We start from the raw sequence: 19557 nt of genomic DNA, 5'->3' as shown, positions 1-19557 counted from the left end.
AGTGATAATCAGCAATGACATGACACTGGACAGATACATAAACTAAATAGTAGGTGAAACACACAACCTACTAAGGTCAATGAAAGTGGCATTTGAATACTTGGATGAAAAAAATAATAATAATAATAAAAAATAATAATAATATTAGTCACATTGATTAGACCAAAACTGGAATATGAAGCGACACTATGGACACCCAGTACTAAAAAGAATACAAGGAAACTAGAAAGAATACAGAGAGCAACAACAAAGTTGGCACCAGCTCTTTCCAAATTAACATACGAACAAAGATTATCAAAACTAGAACTACCAACACTAGAGCAAAGAAGAGAAAGAGGTGATCTACTGACTATATATAGAATCATGAAAGGAATGGAAATCCTTGACAGAAAAGATTTACCAAAAAATGACAATGGAAAAATCAGAGGTCATGAAAAGAAACTCAAAAAGGACAACTATAGAAGAGATAGGAAAAAGAATAGCTTCCCACACAGAATGCTGGATATATGGAATAACTTAGATGAAAAAACAGTGTGTGCAAATACTATTCACAATTTTAAGAATAAACTTGATGCTGAAAGATACAAAGATGGGTCACCATGAGCATAGCTCCCTTCCTGTATAATACAACTAGGTAAATACACACACCCCAACTCTTTGACCACCAGAGTTGGAGTGCTGGCTTGCAGTGTAGTGATGCTAAAAAAAAAGTTTTCAGCCCTAGGTGGGACTATCTTGGATTGCTGAATTGGTAATTGAGAGCGGTACCATTGCACCATAGAATTGGTATGTATGTGTGCATACTGGTATGCCTGTGTATGTCTGGTGTGTTTTGTGTCAATGTGTGCCTATGTGTGATGTGTGTGCATGCATAGTTGTCTGTCTGTCTGAAGTATGTGCATGTGTGGTCTGTATCCATGGTATGTGTGCACACTCATGTGGTGTGTGTCTGTGTGTGTGTGCATGGTGGTGCGTGTCTATGTGTGTGTGCATGGTGGTGGTGTGTCTGTGTGTGTGTGCATGGTGGTTGTGTCTCTACAAGTATTGTGTTGGTGTGTATTTACCTAGTTGTATTATACGGGAAGGGAGCTATGTTCGTGGTGACCTGTTTTTGTATCTCTCAGCATCAAGTTTTTTCTTAAAATCTTGAACAGTGTTTGCACACACTGTTTCTTTATCTAATTTGTTCCAAGTATCTATCACACTGTGTGGGAAGCTGTTCTTTTTTAGATCTTTTCTGTAATTATCTTTTTTTAGTTTCTTTTTGTCCTCTTGTTTTTCTAGTATCCCATTTCAATAAGTCATTCTTATCTAATATTTCCATTCCTTTCATTATTCTATAGATAGTAAGTCTCCTCTTTCCCTTCTTTGTTCCAGAGTTGGTAATTCTAATTTGGACAGTCTTTGCTCATATGTCATTTTGTGTGTCGTGCTGTGTGTTGTGTAGTTGTATGTGTGATTCATGATTGACAGATATTACCCTCTCTGCTCAGAGCTTATATATGGGTCAGTTTGTGGGTAATGCAATGGCCTTACACACAGACTCTTTGCCCACCAGAACGGAGTTCTGGCTTGCAGTGCTGTGTTGTCTGTGTTGACAGAGGAAATGTATTGCTATATTTTCTATCAACAAGGGGAAGCATGAATCTTCTGAAAAGAAGTTACTACGAAAATGCTAGTAGAATTGAGATAAAAATGCAATGTTGAGGTTGACAGGGAGATGCTCAAGTTCCTCGTGAAGAGAAGCATTAAAACTTTGGAATTCTTGCTTAGGAAGAGTGACAGGAGTCACTGAAAACATGAGAGACATATTCCTTCCCTGAATGCTTTTAAGCCAATGCTTATGACCTGGGCAGGGGACAGGAATGACCCTTCATCCACAAGGAGCTAAGATGAAAGGGAAATGGGTGACAGGTAGGGAGAAGAAGCCCGTTGGTATATAGATTCCTTACAAGGGCAAACAAGTCCTCTGTATATAATCAACAGCTGAAAGTTAGAAAGTATTGAAGGGTGTACAGAACACAGTTTCTTTGAAGCTGCTCTTACAGTAGGTGAGATATGGGTTTTCTGGGCGAGTTTAGTAGTGAAGGATGATCAGAAAGAAAAGTTAAATGTCAAAGAAAATGATATCTCTGTGGAAGATAACATCAACTGGACAGGTGTTAAAATTGTTTTGGTGATGTTGAATGCCATTAACTTAACTCTGCACTGTCTACTATGATGGAAAGGTCAGAACTCAGTGTGTGCATTCTTGTAGTATAGAGGAAAAGAACAACATTCTTATGCATACCTAGCTTCAAATTCACGTGGGGTTCCAACTTGGGCTATAATGCCATCTACATTAAGTAAGCACATGTATTTTATGCATCTCTACAGAAAACTCCTTCTCTCTCATGTTTTCTCTCTCACATTGGTCTATAATTTTTCATTAGTGTTATTAGCAGTCAGGTGTCGGGTCACAGAGGGTAGCATGCGTACCTTGGGTCAAGTCATTCACAAGCATGAGGTCAACAGCATGGTCAATGATCTGGATGAAGTGTACAGTAACCTAACATGTTTGATTTTGAATGCACAAAATAATTAGGTCCAATACTAATACTCCCAAATGGATGATGGATAGGCTGAAAATCTAAATCAGTATAAAAACAGGTCTTTGTGCCAGAATAAAAAATGGGGAAACACCTTAGATCAAAATATACTGATACGGCTAGACTAGTTATAAAGAACATGTGCACAGTGCAATGTAACTAAAGGTTGCCAGACAAGCGAGATCCAACCCAAAGGGCTTCATCTCTACAGAACAAATAATATGGAAAGGATAGACCCAATCAAAAATGAATGTCACAATAGATTCAGAAGAGAAAATGATTGAGGTATTTAACAAATATTTTCTCATGGTGTTTACAAAGGAGATGTTAGATATGGCACCTGTGATCTGATTTTCAGTGGGGACAAAGGAAGTAGACTAACATCAACATTAGGAAAGTCGTCAGCATGTACTCGTATCCGAGTATCATAGTTTCCAGTCCCAATAGAACTAGAACTAGAATTAGGAAAGTAGAAGTAGTCAAAATCCTCGAGTCCAGTTAAAAAAAACATAAAAAAAAAAAAAAAAAAAAAAAAAATCCACAAGTGCTTAAAGAGTGTAAATTTGAAATATGCGACTAGTTAACGGAAATATTTAATATGTTGGACAGATTTTGTGCCTATTGCTTGAGAGCAAGCAACCATTGCTCCTGTTTTCAAAAAGGGAGATAAATTGTCTATATGCAACTACAGGCCAATCAATTTGACATCTGTTATAGGTAAAATGCTTGAATCAACAATAGCTAATAGAATAAAAAATCACATTGAGACCTAATTTGATTTGTGACTCACAGCATGGGTTCTCCAAGGGTAAGTCATGTGTAACTATCTTTTTACACTAATGTCTTCAAGGCATCAGATAACAAAGATAGTTATGATGTTACTTACCTTGACTTTAGCAAAGCATTCAACAAGGTGCCCCATCAGAGACTACTAGAGTCAAAGTCTATAGCATAGGAGGAAAAGTATTTGAATGAATTAGAGTTTGGAGAGTGTTTTTAGTGGAGTTCACCAGGGCTTGGTTTTGGGTCCCTTATTGTTCGTTATGTATAAACAACTTGGACAATGGGATTAATAATGATGATAGTAAGTTTCTGGATGACACTAAAATAGGACACTTAATTAAGTATAAAGACACAAAGATTCTGTAGGATTTTAACAAATTGTTCACATGGTTGGTGAAATAGCAAGTGGAATTCATTATCTCAAAATGCAGCATTGGTGTACACAACCTAGGAAACAGATACAGCTTAAATAACACTTTTTAGAGAAAACTGAGTGCAAGAGAGACTGGGGAGTTCTTATGAGTCCTAACCTTAAATCCAGGAAACAGTGCATTAGCACCAGGAATGGAGCTAACGGAGCATTAGGTTTCATTGCTAGGATGGTTTCAAACAAAAGTGCAGGAGTAATGATCAAACTCTAATGTTAGACTCATCCTCGACTATTCAGTACAATTTTGGTCAGTCCTATTGAATGGATATAATTTAATTAGAATCAGTACAGAGGAAAATTATCAAAATGATACATGGGCCCAGAAATTTACCTTATGAGGACCATCTTAGACACCTTAACTTACACACTCTGGGTGGACACAGAGTTCAAAGTGATCTAGAGGTGTTCAAGTGAACAAATTTAGATTTAAGGAGGAAATAAAAAGAACTGGTTTACCATAGTCGTCAATGAATGGAAGACTTTGTAAATGTAGTAAGCACTGAAACTATCAGTTGTTTTATGAAAAGGTTATGGATAGGGATGACAGGTGATAATGGGCTTGTAACTGGCTAGTGTAGGCCTTATGGTCTTGTGCAGTCTCCTTCATTCTTAAGTTCTGGGCCCAATCCGGAGATCAGGTATCATGCACCTCCTTAATGATGTAATTGGAAGCATGCTGGTCTTGCATTCACTTAGTTGGGGGCTCAAGGTTTATGTATGGGTCCTTATTATCTAATTACTTAGATTTTATTCTTTTAGCTTGGGGGTATGTTACCTTTTAAGCTATTTCAAGTATTTATACATCTGTATGGAAAAAAATATCTTTATATCCTTTAGACATTTAGACTCTCTCAATTTGTTCTCATGATCTCTTAAAGCCCTCCTATCCCTAATCAAGAGATATCTTCTGTCAGTGTAGTCTATCCTTTTTAGTGTCCTGAATACTGTAATCACAGGTCTATTTTTGATTTTTCAATACTGATAGACCGAGAGCTTTTAGTCTCGTACAGTTTATCTGTCAGGCCAAAAACCAGTTTGGTTGCTGCTTTTGTCTTCTCTCAATCTTGATTATATCCTTCATTCTGTTTGAGGACCATATGCATATTCTAGTCTTGGATGGATTATGGTTTCTACGACTTTCTTCATCTCATCCATATAGTGTGTGTGTGTATTTACCCAGTTGTAGTATACAGGAAAGGAGTAATGCTCGTTGGGTCCTGTTTCCTATTCACTAATTTTCAAACATACCTAGACTCAAATTCATCTTTATCTGTGATTTCAAATTACCATATTGTGTTCGTGTGCACGCATATGCTTATACATGTGCACAAATCTATTAACATAATCTAATAAAGCAATGCTAGTCCACACCTCACCTTGCTCAAGCTATGGTTACAATAGCCAATGGGAATGGTTGGATTCCAACAATTCAGTTGGATATTGTCCAAGGTTGGACTGTAACAATAGCTATAAGCTACAGATACACTCCAATCTTGGACAAAATCCAACCATTCCATTGACTAGTGTAACCATAGCTTAGGATGGCAAATGGAGGCACCTGCATGTGGTGCCTGTGCTACACTATGAGAGGTAGGCATGTCCTCTGGCCTTATACAAAACCTCCATATTTCTTTACTCCTTACTCTGGAGTGGCACTGTGAGCTGGCAGTCCTCAGACTTGGCCTAGGATAGTTGTGAAAAGACCCAAGGGTCAGCTTCTGGTTCTCATCAGCTTTCTAGATGCTATTGGGTTCCTACGCCCCCAAGACTTTTTACAATACTCGTACTTCACTAAATGTACCCAAAATGAACTTAATTTACTAACCCATCTTTAAACTGAAATAAACTGCTTTGATGAACTTAAGAGGCTATTTTCATATTACTAAAATGCCAATTTGTACCATGAGACAGAAACACTAAAATCCTAGGCCTCATTTTTTATGCACATGTCCTTTAGCCCACACATCAAGGCCCTGACTGTGGATTAGCATAAAACTAAATATACTAATATCATTAGCAAGTACTGGTTTTGGCGAGCAAAAATATTAATTATACAGTAGTGTACAATTTATAAGAATCACACTTCACTATTCCTCCACAGCATGGTTCCAAACAATTAAGAAAATGCATCTTACACACAGAAACCAAAATCCTCTCAATAGAATAGCCCATAAAAGTAATTGGTCACAGTTGTACATAAGAACCCTCCAACCATCTATCCTTTCCACCCCATCACATAGGAACAACCAATTGAGAATAATGTAAGTGTGCATTCATGTGGGTGGGTGTGCACACAATATAGAAAGTGGCAACTAAGATAATCCCTGGCATAGCCAACAAGATATGTGAGGAAAGATTGAAAAAACTGGGACTTCACACATTAGAAGAGTGAAGAGTTGTGTGGTCATTGTACCTAAAATAAGATAACAAGAAAAGTAGAATGCAAAGATGATCCCAAGCCATAGACAAGATATGAGAAAGCTAGAACTTCCTACATTGGAAGAGCAAAAAGATGGGCAACATGACAATGATATTTAGATCTGAAAATGGTATAGATAAAATGGTCTGAGATGACCTGCTGGTATGGGATGGAATGAAAGATCTGAAGGCTGAGAAACAGGACCCCATATACATATATTAAAAACAGATAAATACAACTCTCTTTCATATCAGGAGAGCTGACAATCAACAACTGCTCCCTTCTTCCTGTTAATTGGTGAAATAGAAACAGATCCACATTAGTACAGCAGACATCAGTCCATTGTTTCTTCTCATAAAGATCTATGAGAGAGCCCAAGGACCATTGCTAGCTACTGTCAGGGCTGCGAAAATTGAGGCAACAGTTATTATTGTCAACATTCTTGATGTATATGTACAAGTCTTAAGAGACTATGTTTTACATCAAGTAATAAGCTTTGCACACCTATTGATATTATTTAATATCCTATTACATGTATGTAATAGGATATTAAATAATATCAATAGGTGTGCAAAGCTGTCAATCATACACTGGGGACAAGTACAATGACATTGCATTACTGTACTTAGCTCTCACCTTTCTGCTCTGTAGATCATACCAGGAAAGTTCCCAAGCAGACTCAGGGAATCCTATGTACCAAAAATTTTAGCTCCTTGAACTGTGCCTACCATTGAATGGGGATGTCTGCCATTATCTTGGTTCTTGGGTAATGCATCTAGCTTCATGGTGAACAAGAGGTACCCATACAAAAAGTGGAAAATTTCCTAGAAGAGTAGGGAAATTACATAGATACATACATACATTTACCAAGGGCTCTTTCCCCCTTACCATGAAGGTAACCAAAGTCAAAAAGCATGATTCCATTCCCATCCATCACCCCTCCCTGTCATCTTGGCTCCTCCTGGATGACCAGTCATTCCCTGCATCTCGCCCATCGCCCTGGGTCAGAAGCAATGTAGCAAGACAGCACATCCACAGCAAGGCCACTTCATTTAATTGACAACCCCCCCTGTCCCCTCATGCAGAAACATTGAAGATGGGGAGAAATCCCCTGAGGCTGCATCAAAATATCATTCTCAAATACATGGAACAAATTAGACAACAAAACAGTATGTGCTAACACTATACAAGATTTTAAGATAAAACTTGATGCGGAGAGATACAAAGACGGGTCACCATGAGCATAGCTCCCCTCCCGTATATTACAACTAGGTAAATACAACTAGGTAAATACATAACCACTCCCTAACCCCCCTCCTATCCCCCACCTACTCCATTCCATTCATCACAGTATCATTCATACACAGTCATTCTCCACTCACCCCTATCTTCTGCCTTCTCCCTTCCTTCAACAAACCTCTTGCTAACACCCCTTTTACCCCATCCATTTCCTCAGTCACTCCCTCATGTTCACTCCACCCACCTTTGCCTTCCCCACTTTTACTAACTTTTCTTCGCTCATTCTTTCCATGTGTCCAAACCATCCCAATACTTTCATCAACCCTATCTCCCAAGTCCTTTTTCACCTCCATTCTCCTTCTCACCTCTTTTCTTACTCTATCCAACCTTGTAACCCCTACTATACTTCTCAGACATTTTATCTCAAACACATTTAAACTCTTCCTCTTTTATGTTCCATGTGTTATCATCACAATCACCCCTTCATACAATCTCCTCATAGCATCCATTCCCAAATGTCTATTTCTCATTACACTTTTGAATCCCCCAAGGCACTTACTTGCTTCTCTCAATCTACAACCCACCTCCATTTCTCCCTTTCTTGCTACATGCCACCCTAAGTACCTAAAGCTATCCACTTCTTCCAGCTTCTCTCCTTTAAGACTCTCTTCCAAATTGCTGCCGTCCTCTCCCCTTGTACATCTCACCTTAGTTTTACCCACTTTTACATTTTACACTTTTTTACCCAGGGAAGTTAGTGGGCAAATTATTTGATTCCCATGGGACATTGGGGGAACAAAGGCTTGTATCTCCACATTTCTCCAAGATGCCTTAAGCCCCTCTGCCGTGTCAGACTCACTTGTTGGGGATGGAGTCAAGAGTGCAAATTCACAAGTGGTGAAGTGAAAATAGCAAACAGAAAATTGAATGATGCAGAGAGTGTGACCTTGATATGAGTGGGATGGAGTATGGTTAATAAGGAAGCTGAAGAACTTGAAGAAAACTGCCACACATTAAAACTAAATTGTTGGACCAATAGATAGACCCCTAGAAACAATGATGGGTGTGTGGGGGAGTTAGGAAGGGAAATTAGGGAGGGAAAAAAAAAAAAAAAAAAATTAATTAATAATCTATTGTTAATGCCAACTGCCAGCCCCAGATGGAGGAGTGTTAATGAGATTTGAGGACAGATAGCATGAGAGAATCTCTGACATCTGTCTCACTGGACCACCACAAGGCACCTGTCATTGAACCTTTTACTGGTCCTCCTTTCTGCTGCCCCCTTCAATCTATCTTTTACCATTTCTAAGTATCTAAGTATCTATTTCTAAGTATCTATCTATTTACTATTTTTAAGTATGTATCTATGCACTTGTGGCTTGATCGGAGGAGGGATTGAGGAAGTTGGTGACAGAGTTTGGGAGAGTGTGTGAAAGAAGAAAGCTGAAGATAAATGTGGGTAAAAGTAAGGTGATGAGATGTACAAGGGGTGAAAATGGCAGCAGACTGGAAGTGAGCATTAAGGGAGAGCGACTGGAGGAAGTGGATAGTTTTAGATACTTGGGTGCAAATGTGGCAGGAAAAGGTGGAGTAGAGGTGGAGGTAGAATGTAGATTGAGAGAAGCAAGTAAATGCCTTGGTGGATTGAAAAGTGTAATGAGGAATAGGCATTTGGGAATGGATGCTAAGAGGAGACTGTATGAAGGAGTGATTATGCCAACAGCACTGTATGGGGCAGAAACGTGGAGCATAAGAGAGGAAGAGAGAAGGAGTTTGAGCGTGTTTGAGATGAGGTGTCTGAGAAGTATGATGGGGGTTACTAGGCTAGATAGAGTGTGGAATGAGGAGGTGAGGAGGAGAACAGGGGTGGAAAGGGAGTTGGGAGATAGGGTTGATGAAAGAGTATTAGGATGGTTTGGACACATGGAAAGAATGAGTGAAGAAAGACTAGTAAAAGAGGTATGGAAGGCAGATGTAGAGGGAGTGAACATAAGGGGACGTCCTAGGATGAGATGGATGGATGGTGTGAAGGGGGCTTTGGGGAAGAGGGGAATGTCTGTTGAGGAAGGACAGGAAAGGACAGAAGACAGGGGTGAATGGAGAATGGTTGTATATGGATGATGATGTGATGCATGAGGTGGAATGGGTGGGGGGATGGGGGGGGATGTAGTATATGTGAGCAAAATTTGACGCAGCCCGAAGGGATTTCTCCGCGTCTTCTCCTTTTATGCATGGGGGGACGGAGAGGGGGGTTGCCAATTTAATGAAGCGGCCTTGCTGTGCATGTGCTGTGACTTGCGACACTGCCTCTGACCCAGGGCAGTGGACAAGGTGCAGGGATGACCTGTCATCCAGGAGTTGCTAAGATAAGAGGGAGGGTGGAGGGGAGTGGAGTGTACTTAGGGATGGAATGGGTGGGAATGATTTTATACCTTTTTCTTTTTGGCTATCTCCCTTGAAAGGGGGAAAAAGCCTTGGTACATGTATGTATGTAAGTATCTATATCTTATGCTCCTGTTTCTATGGTCAGGGATAAGTATACCATGCCCATTTCCCACAAGTGTCATAGAAGGCTACAAACTGGAATACAGTGAGGGGGGCAAGGAAATCCCCTTTCTGTTAATTCCTTCTACAAAAAAGTCAAGGACAAAGAGGATCCATTTGGAAGACTTAGAATGTGTATAAATGTGAATCAAGCAAAATGATAAAGATAGGGAGTATGTTTTAGAGGGGAAAGGTGGATGTATTAGCACTGAGTGAACCCAAACTGAAAGGAAAAACGAGTTTTGAGTTTGAGTGTAAGGTGTCAGGAGTGGAGAGAGGATGAAATAGGATAGGATCAGCTATGTTAGTGATAAGACATTAAAGTGTGTGACACAATGGAAGCATGCATCATTAAGGATATGATTAAATATGGGAATACTGTAGGTTGGGTTGTATGGGTGTGAGTGCCCATGGCCCTGGTAGTGAGAAAACTGGGGGGGGGTTATCTATCTATCTAAATGAATGCGTGGAGACTTGGAAGGAATATGTAGTGGCTTTGGGGGTCTAAAAGTTAGAACAAAAGAGAAGTCAGTGGATGGTGTAATTGGGAAGTGTAGTGTTCTAAGGAATTAAAGTAGAGAGAAAGTGTTGTAAACGTGATTAGAAAAATAACTGATGAAAGTAAATACAGTTTATGAATAAATATGTATGCAAATCTATAGGTCAGGGTGGCTGAGGGAAGGGTAGTAAAAAAAAAATGAATAAATGAATAAAAAAATATAATGGATTACGAAGTGTTGTCATGAAGGTAAATAAACAATTTATGGGTGCAAGTGTGTTATGGAAGGAATGCAGTGGAATGTGTGATTATTATGTTGGAGAGGAGATTTAAAATGGATGCAGGGCATAGAATAAGCTTGGTAATACACTTTAAATGCCCTCAATGCAGCCACCATACAGAAGACATTGCAAATTATGACACTGTTATCCATTGACTCCAAACAGCTCAACAAAGCTTAATCAGTGAGAGAAATATGGGCTCAATTGGTGGCCATGGCTGGTTTCCTTGAAACTATTGGGCTCCTGAAAGAGAACCAGGAGAAGGTTGATATATTCAGTAATGTCACCATTAGTGCCCATTTACTGCATAAAAAAAATCAATATAGGAGCAACATAATGCAGACATTGGCTACACATATAATTTTGTAATTTCCATACTATGTGCACATGTAAACAACTTACATATATATACACACACATATAATACATCTATAAGCATATATTTAAATATCATATGCACATGATATATAAAGACTAAGAATGTAGACAAGTATACGAAGATCAGCTGAACAATTTCTACATTATAAACCTACAGGTTTATTACATACATGACACCTTACATTGATAAAGTTCACACAAACTATTTGTATACATTGTATGCAAATGAACTATTTTTTTATTTACCTATTTATTTATTTATTGTGCTTTGCATGCATTTGCAGTTATACCCGGTTTGTGGTGGCACAAATATTATAGTTTTGCGGCAGACCCAGGCCAACACCAACCACCACAAGCCAGTGGATATTGCTTGGTCATGTCACTTACTCAAAATTTTCAATTGTCTGTGCCAGTAAAACAATTGCTATAGTTGGCAATGCTCCTGCTTTCTTAGCATGATAGTTTGTAGACTTAGACAGAGTATATCTCAACAAAATACATCATTTTCTATTTCTCAGTGAGTAATGACAGTATGCATCTCTCAAGCCAGTTAATCTCAAGGTGCTGCCCCCTTTACAGACCACAGTCGAAAGATACAATATCATAGAGTTAACCATAATCGTCAGATTTTCCCCATTATCCTATAAACATACATCCACTTTTAACTTAAATCTCACAGTCAGTCATTTTACTTTTAAGTAATAACCAAATTTAAGACAAAATATGAGCATCCAATGGAAATACATTTTACTTACATTTAAGTCATATTCATTTGAATATATTATCTTTGTAACTGTTCCAAGCACATGGAAATAAAATTGTAGATATCACTGATAAGTTAGATACACCAAAATATTTTTAACAAACTTGTGTCCAATAGGAACATACTATTTTAAATTCTTTTAAATAGAAGCATGTGTAAAGAAGTACCTTATATGCATAATTAAATAAACAAAAAGAATAAAGCTTCATGCCATCAGCCTGTACTCGCATTGCAATTTTGAGAGAATCTTGAATTTGAACAAGTGTTACACTTGTAATTAACCACTCTTCTTCATTTGCTTGACAGTTGTAAACATAATAATATTTTCCCATGATAGGCTTCACATATTATCTATAAAGCCACACTTCCACCTCAGATCGCTCTGGTGACATTTGACATATTATTCCTCCAGGTGGTATTTGAGCTGAAGAAAAAAGAGATTGAAAAGGCAAGGTCACAGCTGGAAGAACAAGGTGTTCGAGACAGAGCAACATTTCAGGTTTGTCGTAGTTGTCGTTAGTGGTGAAACAGTTCGGTGTCACGTCCCCCTCCCAACTTGACCTGTTTGTGTGCTTCGTGTTGTTATCCACACCAATGCTGATTATGGTGTCTAGCAGTACTTGCATTTTCTGGACTGGAACTTAGGTTCAATCTATGTGGTGGATTTTTTCTGTTTCCTTGTGAGCATATTAGCTGTTTTTTATTAGCATGTCATTTGAGTTGTTCCATTCTGAATGTTTTTGAAGGAAGGTATGGTCGTGGCCCAAGCTCACTGCCTGCCACAGTCCAGTAACAAGGCTTTGCCATGACAGAAAATGACAAGAGGTGGATCAGCAGACCCAGCAGGTAATGGTTTTAAAACTTTCAGCAGGACTCTCACTATGGCGGTGCCTTCAGCAGTAATGGTGATACTGGCATTGTGAGCGCAAGTCTCTTGACAGGGGCAGGAGGACCCATTGCTGACCTGCTTGACCTCCAAAGTGAACTCAGCTCCCTTCAAAAAGGATTATCAGAGATCAGTCAGCGGTCACAGCAACTAAAGGTGCAGCTTTAGGTTATCCAATTGGTTGCTTGCTTTTTCTTTTCCTCATATTCCATTTTCTTTGCATTCTATGAATGTGTGATCCTTCATTGTTTTACCATTATTTTTTTTATGAATTTTTTATAATTCTTTACAAAAGTTGGAGAACACCGATAACTAATACCTCGTCTCTTGCACAATTTCAGGAAAGTGACTCTGCAGCAGATCCGTTTGGTGATTCATTCAAACCGACCTTCCCACCACCCGATCCCAACAAGCCCCCACGCCTGACAGCCAGCACAGCCCCAACTCCAGCCCCTCTTGCCCCTCCCCCTGTGTCAGGGCGATCAAGGCATGACTCCCACCACTCACAACAATCCAATTCCTCTGGAGGGGATGCAAAGTTTGGGGTAGGTGCTGAGCAGCGGGGAAAGGAAGACGGGTCAAAGTTTGCTGTAGATTTTGACCAAACTGGTACCCAGCAGCAGCATGGCTTGAGTCATGAAGATCGATATGCAGCTTTCCACACTCTAAATGCTAATGAGCCAAGTTATTCAGCCTTTAGCGAATTAAGGTCAAAGGAGGGCAGCAGAGCTACATCAGCAGCAAGTAGTCAAAATGCTGCCAGTGCTGGTGAGGAACCTTTCCCACCAACTTCTGGGCCCAATGCTGACAGCTTTGACCTTCAGTGGACTGATCTTCAAGCCAGGGATTCTACGTTAGGATCCAATCGACCCCCAACGCTAGGGGTAAGACATGAATATACATGGTTATATGTACCATTGTCTTTTACTTAATGACATCCCTTTTGAGAGGCTTATGTACCCTGTATTCCTTCTAGTATGATTCTTACGATGTGCAAGGATTACATGGGTTATATTTTTACTTCCCATGCTTGATACTAACCGCATAGTTACATATGATCAATATTCTAGGGGTTTAGTGGCACCCATAGTCACACAGCCCTCTTTTACATTCAAGGGAAATCTCCACATCTCCCATATGTTTCTTACAACATGCAGGGATTATGTAGGTGGCATTCATACTCCACATACTGGGATATTGAATGCACAGTTTTGATAACTGTGACACCTGCAGAAGACATTAAACCCTCCTTCAAAAAGACACATTTTGTGTCTTTTTGATAACCCTTCATCCATGAGGAGCTAAGATGGGTGGTGGATGGGAGTGCATGCCTCAACTGACTATCTCCCTTATTAAGAGGAAAAAGCCCTTGGTATATACATACATACATATACCAAGGCTTTTTCCCCCTTACCAGGGAGGTAGCCAAAAAGGACAAGGCATAAAATCATTCCCACCCATTCCATCCCCGAAAACACTCCACACCCCTCCACCCTCCCTCCCATCTTAGCACCTCCTAGATGACGGGTCATCCCTGCACCCTGTCCACCGCCCTGGGTCAGAAGCAGTGTCACAGGACACAGCACATCCACAGCAAGGCCGCTTCATTAAATCGGCGACCCCCCCTCTCCGTCCCCCCATATAAAGGAGAGGACGGGGAGAAATCCTTTCGGGGTGCGTCAAAATTTTTGCTCACACACACCTCATCCCCCATTCCCCCGTCCATTCCACCTCATGCATCACAACATTTTCCATATACAACCATTCTCCATTCACCCCTGTCTTCTGTCCTCTCCCATCCTTCCTCAACAGACATTCCCCTCTTCCCCAAAGCCCCCTTCACCCCATCCATCTATCTCATCCTAGGACGTCCCCTCATGTTCACTCCCTCCACATCTGCCTTCCATACCTCCTTTACTAGTCATTCTTCACTCATTCTTTCCTTGGTATATAGGTATATAGGCCTTGGTATATAGATATATAGGCCTTGGTATATAGGTATATAGGCCTTGGTATATAGATTGACAAAAAGACAAACTAAAACAGCTAGAAGAAATAAATATTATAGAAAACTATAACAAACCCAGTATATACAGATAAACCTACAGACTCAGGAATGCCACATCAAATGCAAAATCAATAAAGTGAACACAAATAAGTATTCCCAAAGGCTTCCAAAAATCTTTTCCCTCTTTTAAGGTCCAGCCAAGGTACACATCCACCCTTCATATATAATACACTTGTCCAGCATCCATTCTGCAACCCACTGCAGTAAGGCACAGCACCTCCACAGTAGGGTCTGACTGCTTAAGTTGGTTTACTCCACCATTTCATTATAGGGGCTGATGCAATCTGGTTTGTTGGGGTGGTCTATCTTCAAATATAAAAGAATAGTGCAAGATTCTGGTTCGTTGTGGTGTCACTAAATTCCTAAAGTATTGGTTGCATATAATTCATGTAGTCAGTACCAGAGGATAAGGGAAATAAAGTCGTATATGCATCTGTGTAGGCATGGAGAAAGACTGGAAAATGTACATTACTGAAGGAGTGCATTTTCTAGTTTCACTATACAAAGGAAAAGGGGACATGTAGGAGTGGAGTAGTTTTAGAGGGATCAGGCATCAGTAATGTGTATGGGAGGGTGTTAATACAGAAGATTAAGAAAACAGAGGGTGTAATTGGGGGAAAGCTGTGTGGGTTCAGGAAAGGGAGTGGGTGTATACCTTAGGTTTTCATGGATTTGAAGGTGTATGACAGGGCTGACAGAAAAGCATTGTGAAATGTGTTGAAAATGGACAAGATAGTCTGTTGAGGACAGTCAACAGTTTTTGCATTAGTAGTAAAGTGTTTTGAGGTTCAGGAATGAAAGTGCCATGGCCACAGTGGACCAATGCAATGTTGAATATGGAAACATTCTTAAGGAGGGTGAATTGTTAGGCCATTTGAATGTGCCACCTAGCATTGTACCATTATGGGCAGAGCTAATCATCCTGCCAGAAACCAACATACTCAGTTGTTATTTTACCACTGTGGGGGAAGGATTTGTGCCACAAGTGTCCCATGTGTCCTCACCTCTCTATCCCCCCCCCCATGTTGTGAATATGGGCTCTAGTAAGGATTTATCACATGAAATCATTGCCTAGATTGTACATACATACATATACCAAGGCTTTTTCTCCCTTACAAGGGAGGTAGCCAAAAAGGAAAAGGCATAAAATCATTCCCACCCATTCCATCCCTCAATACACTCCACACCCCTCCACCCTCCCTCTCATCTTAGCACCTCCTGTTTCTCTCCTAATCCTCTCAATCAAGATCCTCCCATAAGCCTTCCCAACTACACTTAACAAGCTAATCCCTCTGAAACTACTACATTCACACTTGTCCCCTTTTCCCTTGTAAAGTGGAACTATACAGGCACTCCTCCAGTCCTCCGGCACTCTACCCTCTCTCCAGCACCTTGTCCACTGCCCTGGGTCAGAAGCAGTGTCACAAGACACAGCACATCCACAGCAAGGCCACTTCATTAAATCAGTGACCCCCCCCCCTCTCTGTCCCCCCATGCATAAAAGGAGAAGATGGGGAGAAATCCCTTCGGGCTGCGTCAAATTTTGCTTACACATACTACTTCACCCCCCATCCCCCCGCCCATTCCACCTCATGCATCACATCATCATCCATATACAACCATTCTCCATTCACCCCTGTCTTCTGTCCTCTCCCGTCCTTCCTCAAAAGACATTCCCCTCTTCCCCAACGCCCCCTTCACCCCATCCATCCACCTCATCCTAGGATGTCCCCTCATGTTCACTCCCTCCACATCTGCCTTCCATTCTTTTACTAGTATTTTTTCACTCATTCTTTCCATGTGTCCAAACCATCCTAATACTCTTTCATCAACCCTATCTCCCAACTCCCTTTCCACCCCCGTTCTTCTCCTCACCTCCTCATTTCTCACTCTATCTAGCCTAGTAACCCCCATCATACTTCTCAGACACCTCATCTCAAACACATTCAAACTCCTTCTCTCTTCCTCTCTTATGTTCCATGTTTCTGCCCCATACAGTGCTATTGGCACAATCACTCCTTCATACAGTCTCCTCATAGCATCCATTCCCAAATGTCTATTCCTCATTACACTCTTCAATCCACCAAGGCATTTACTCGCTTCTCTCAATCTATATTCTACCTCCACCTTCACTCCACCTTTTCCTGCCACATTTGCACCCAAGTATCTAAAACTATCCACTTCCTCCAGTCGCTCTCCCTTAATGCTCACTTCCAGTCTACTGCCACTTTCACCCCTTGTACATCTCATCACCTTAATTTTACCCACATTTATCTTTGGCTTTCTTCTATCACATACTCTCCCAAACTCTGTCACCAACTTCCTCAGTCCTTCCTCCAATCCTGCCACAAGCGCAGTGTCGTCCGCAAACAACAGCTGGCTCACCTTCCACTTTTCTCCATTTTCTTTAACCATCTCCAATCCCTGACCCACTACCCTTGCATTTACCTCTCACACTACCCCATCCATGTATAAGTTGAACAGCCAGGGCGACATAACGCATCCTTGATGAAGTCCCACCTTTACCTCGAACCACTCACTCTCTCCATTTCTAATCCTGACACAAGCTCTACTACTCTCATAAAAACTCTTGACAGCTCCTAGAAGCTTTCCTCCTATCCCATATATCTGCATAACCTCCCACAGTGCCTTTCTGTCTACCCTATCGTAAGCCTTTTCCAGATCCATAAAAGCCCCAAAAACATCCTTCCCCTTTCCTATAGCTTTCTCACATATTTGTCTTACCACAAAGATCTGATCTACACAACCTCTACCCGTCCTAAATCCACACTGTTCCTCACCAATTACTCCCTCTGTTTCTCTCCTAATCCTCTCAATCAAGATCCTCCCATAAGCCTTCCCAACTACACTTAACAAGCTAATCCCTCTGAAACTACTACATTCACACTTGTCCCCTTTTCCCTTGTAAAGTGGAACTATACAGGCACTCCTCCAGTCCTCCGGCACTCTACCCTCTCTCCAGCAAACATTAAATAACCTCACCAACCAGTCCACCATCACTGTACCTCCTTTTTTTTTTTTTTAGACATTCTGCATGGCATCCATCCAGACCAGGTGCCTTACCTGCTTTCATCATCTTAACAACTGCTTACACTTCATCCTTATTTCTCCTCCATTTTCCTCACTCATCACTCATTTTCTTAGCATTTCCCACTGCAACTATCTTTCCCTCCCTATCCTCCTTCACATTTAGCAACTCCCTAAAATATTCTGCCCATCTTCCCCTTACTGCCTTCTCTTCCATTATCATCTCTCCATCTGCACCTTTTACCTTTTCTTCTCTACTTGATTCGCCTCCTCTTCCTCTCTTATTTTCTTTCCAAAACATCTTTTTATTACTTTCAAAATTTTCTGTCATACTCTTACCCCACTTCACATCTGCTCTCCTCTTTGCCTCCTTTACCTTTTGCTTTACTTCTCTTTTCTTTTCTTTGTACCTCTCATATGACTCCCTCGTCCTATTTTGTAACCAATCTGTGAAAGCTCGCTTCTTCTCTTCTACAACCTTCTTTGTTTCCTCATCCCACCATTCACTACCCTTCCTTCTATTTCCTCCTGTCCTTCTTGTTCCACACACCATCCTTGCACACTTTGTGACTCCCTCCTTGAACCATCCCCATTCCTCCTCCACACCTAGCTCTACTCTATCCTTCACTCCCTCCCACTCCTTCAGCTTCTTCTTGTACTCCTTCTCCTTTTCCTTTTCATTTAAAGAGTTCACTCTAAGCACCTCCCTACCTTTTGTCCCTTTCCTCTTTCTCCATCTATCCTCCACTCTCAACTTACCTTCCACCAAAAAATTATCTGATATTCCCCCATCCTCTCCCCTTAGCACATGTACATCCTTAACTCTTCCTATCATAGTCCTATTTACCACTACATAATCCATCAATGCTCTATCTACCACCCTTCCATCCACCACCCTCTCCCATGTGTACTTATGCTTGACTTTCTTCTGAAACACTGTATTTGCTATCATCAACTCTCTTTCTAGACATTTCCACCATCAACTCTCCACTACGATTCTTTCCTGGAACTCCACATTTCCCAACCACTCCATCAATTGGACCATTTCCTACCCTAGCATTAAGGTCTCCCAGTACTATTACATTGACATTTCTCCCTAAATCCTCTATGCACTCATTTAAATCTATCCAAAAGGCCTCCCTTTCTTCTACACTCTTCTCACTGCCAGGCCCATATGCACTTACAAAGACCCACATCTTTCCCAGTTTCACCTTCATCCACATTATCCTTGAGGAAACCTCCTTCCACTCCACTACACTTTTACCTATCTCTTCACTTACTAGAATAGCCACCCCTTCCCTCCCTCGCCCTCTCTTTACTCCTGATAACCTCCCACTTACACTCCCAAACTTACACTCACCCTTCCCTTTCAACTTAGTTTCACTCAAAGCCAACCCATCCATCTTTCTTCTCACAAACATACTACCTATCTCTTTCCTTTTACTCTCATCTGTACCACATCCACGCACATTAAAAGACCCAAACCTTAGGGTGCTGGTCCGAAAACTCCCAGACCCTTTTATACCTTTACTTTTTCTTTTAGGAATGTCCCCTGTGGGGCTACAAGGAGAAGGATGCCTAGTCCCACTCCCCGTCCCTTTCTTCTCGCCTCTTATGATCCAAGTGGAAAT

General features: G+C 40.8%; 1 protein-coding gene across 8 annotated transcripts in view; it reads left to right on the top strand.

The window, feature by feature from the left end:
* LOC143020029 (uncharacterized) overlaps positions 1-19557 on the top strand; it is a 179612-nt gene that overhangs the window by 152863 nt on the left and 7192 nt on the right. For 4 of the 8 annotated variants that reach the window (XM_076176155.1, XM_076176152.1, XM_076176158.1 and 1 more), the window contains 3 exons: positions 12337-12423; positions 12793-12966; positions 13152-13694. In XM_076176155.1, the coding sequence (XP_076032270.1) occupies positions 12337-12423; positions 12793-12966; positions 13152-13694 (804 nt within the window). The remainder of the gene's footprint in view (positions 1-12336; positions 12424-12792; positions 12967-13151; positions 13695-19557) is intronic. The other 4 variants (XM_076176153.1, XM_076176154.1, XM_076176156.1 and 1 more) reach the window with 4 other exon arrangements.

This window comes from Oratosquilla oratoria, chromosome 38 (assembly GCF_046742065.1).
Source record: "Oratosquilla oratoria isolate Oo_2021 chromosome 38, ASM4674206v1, whole genome shotgun sequence".
NCBI lineage: Eukaryota > Metazoa > Arthropoda > Malacostraca > Stomatopoda > Squillidae > Oratosquilla > Oratosquilla oratoria.
Note: the sequence above shows the minus strand (reverse complement) of the source record. Positions and strands in the feature narration are given on the sequence as shown.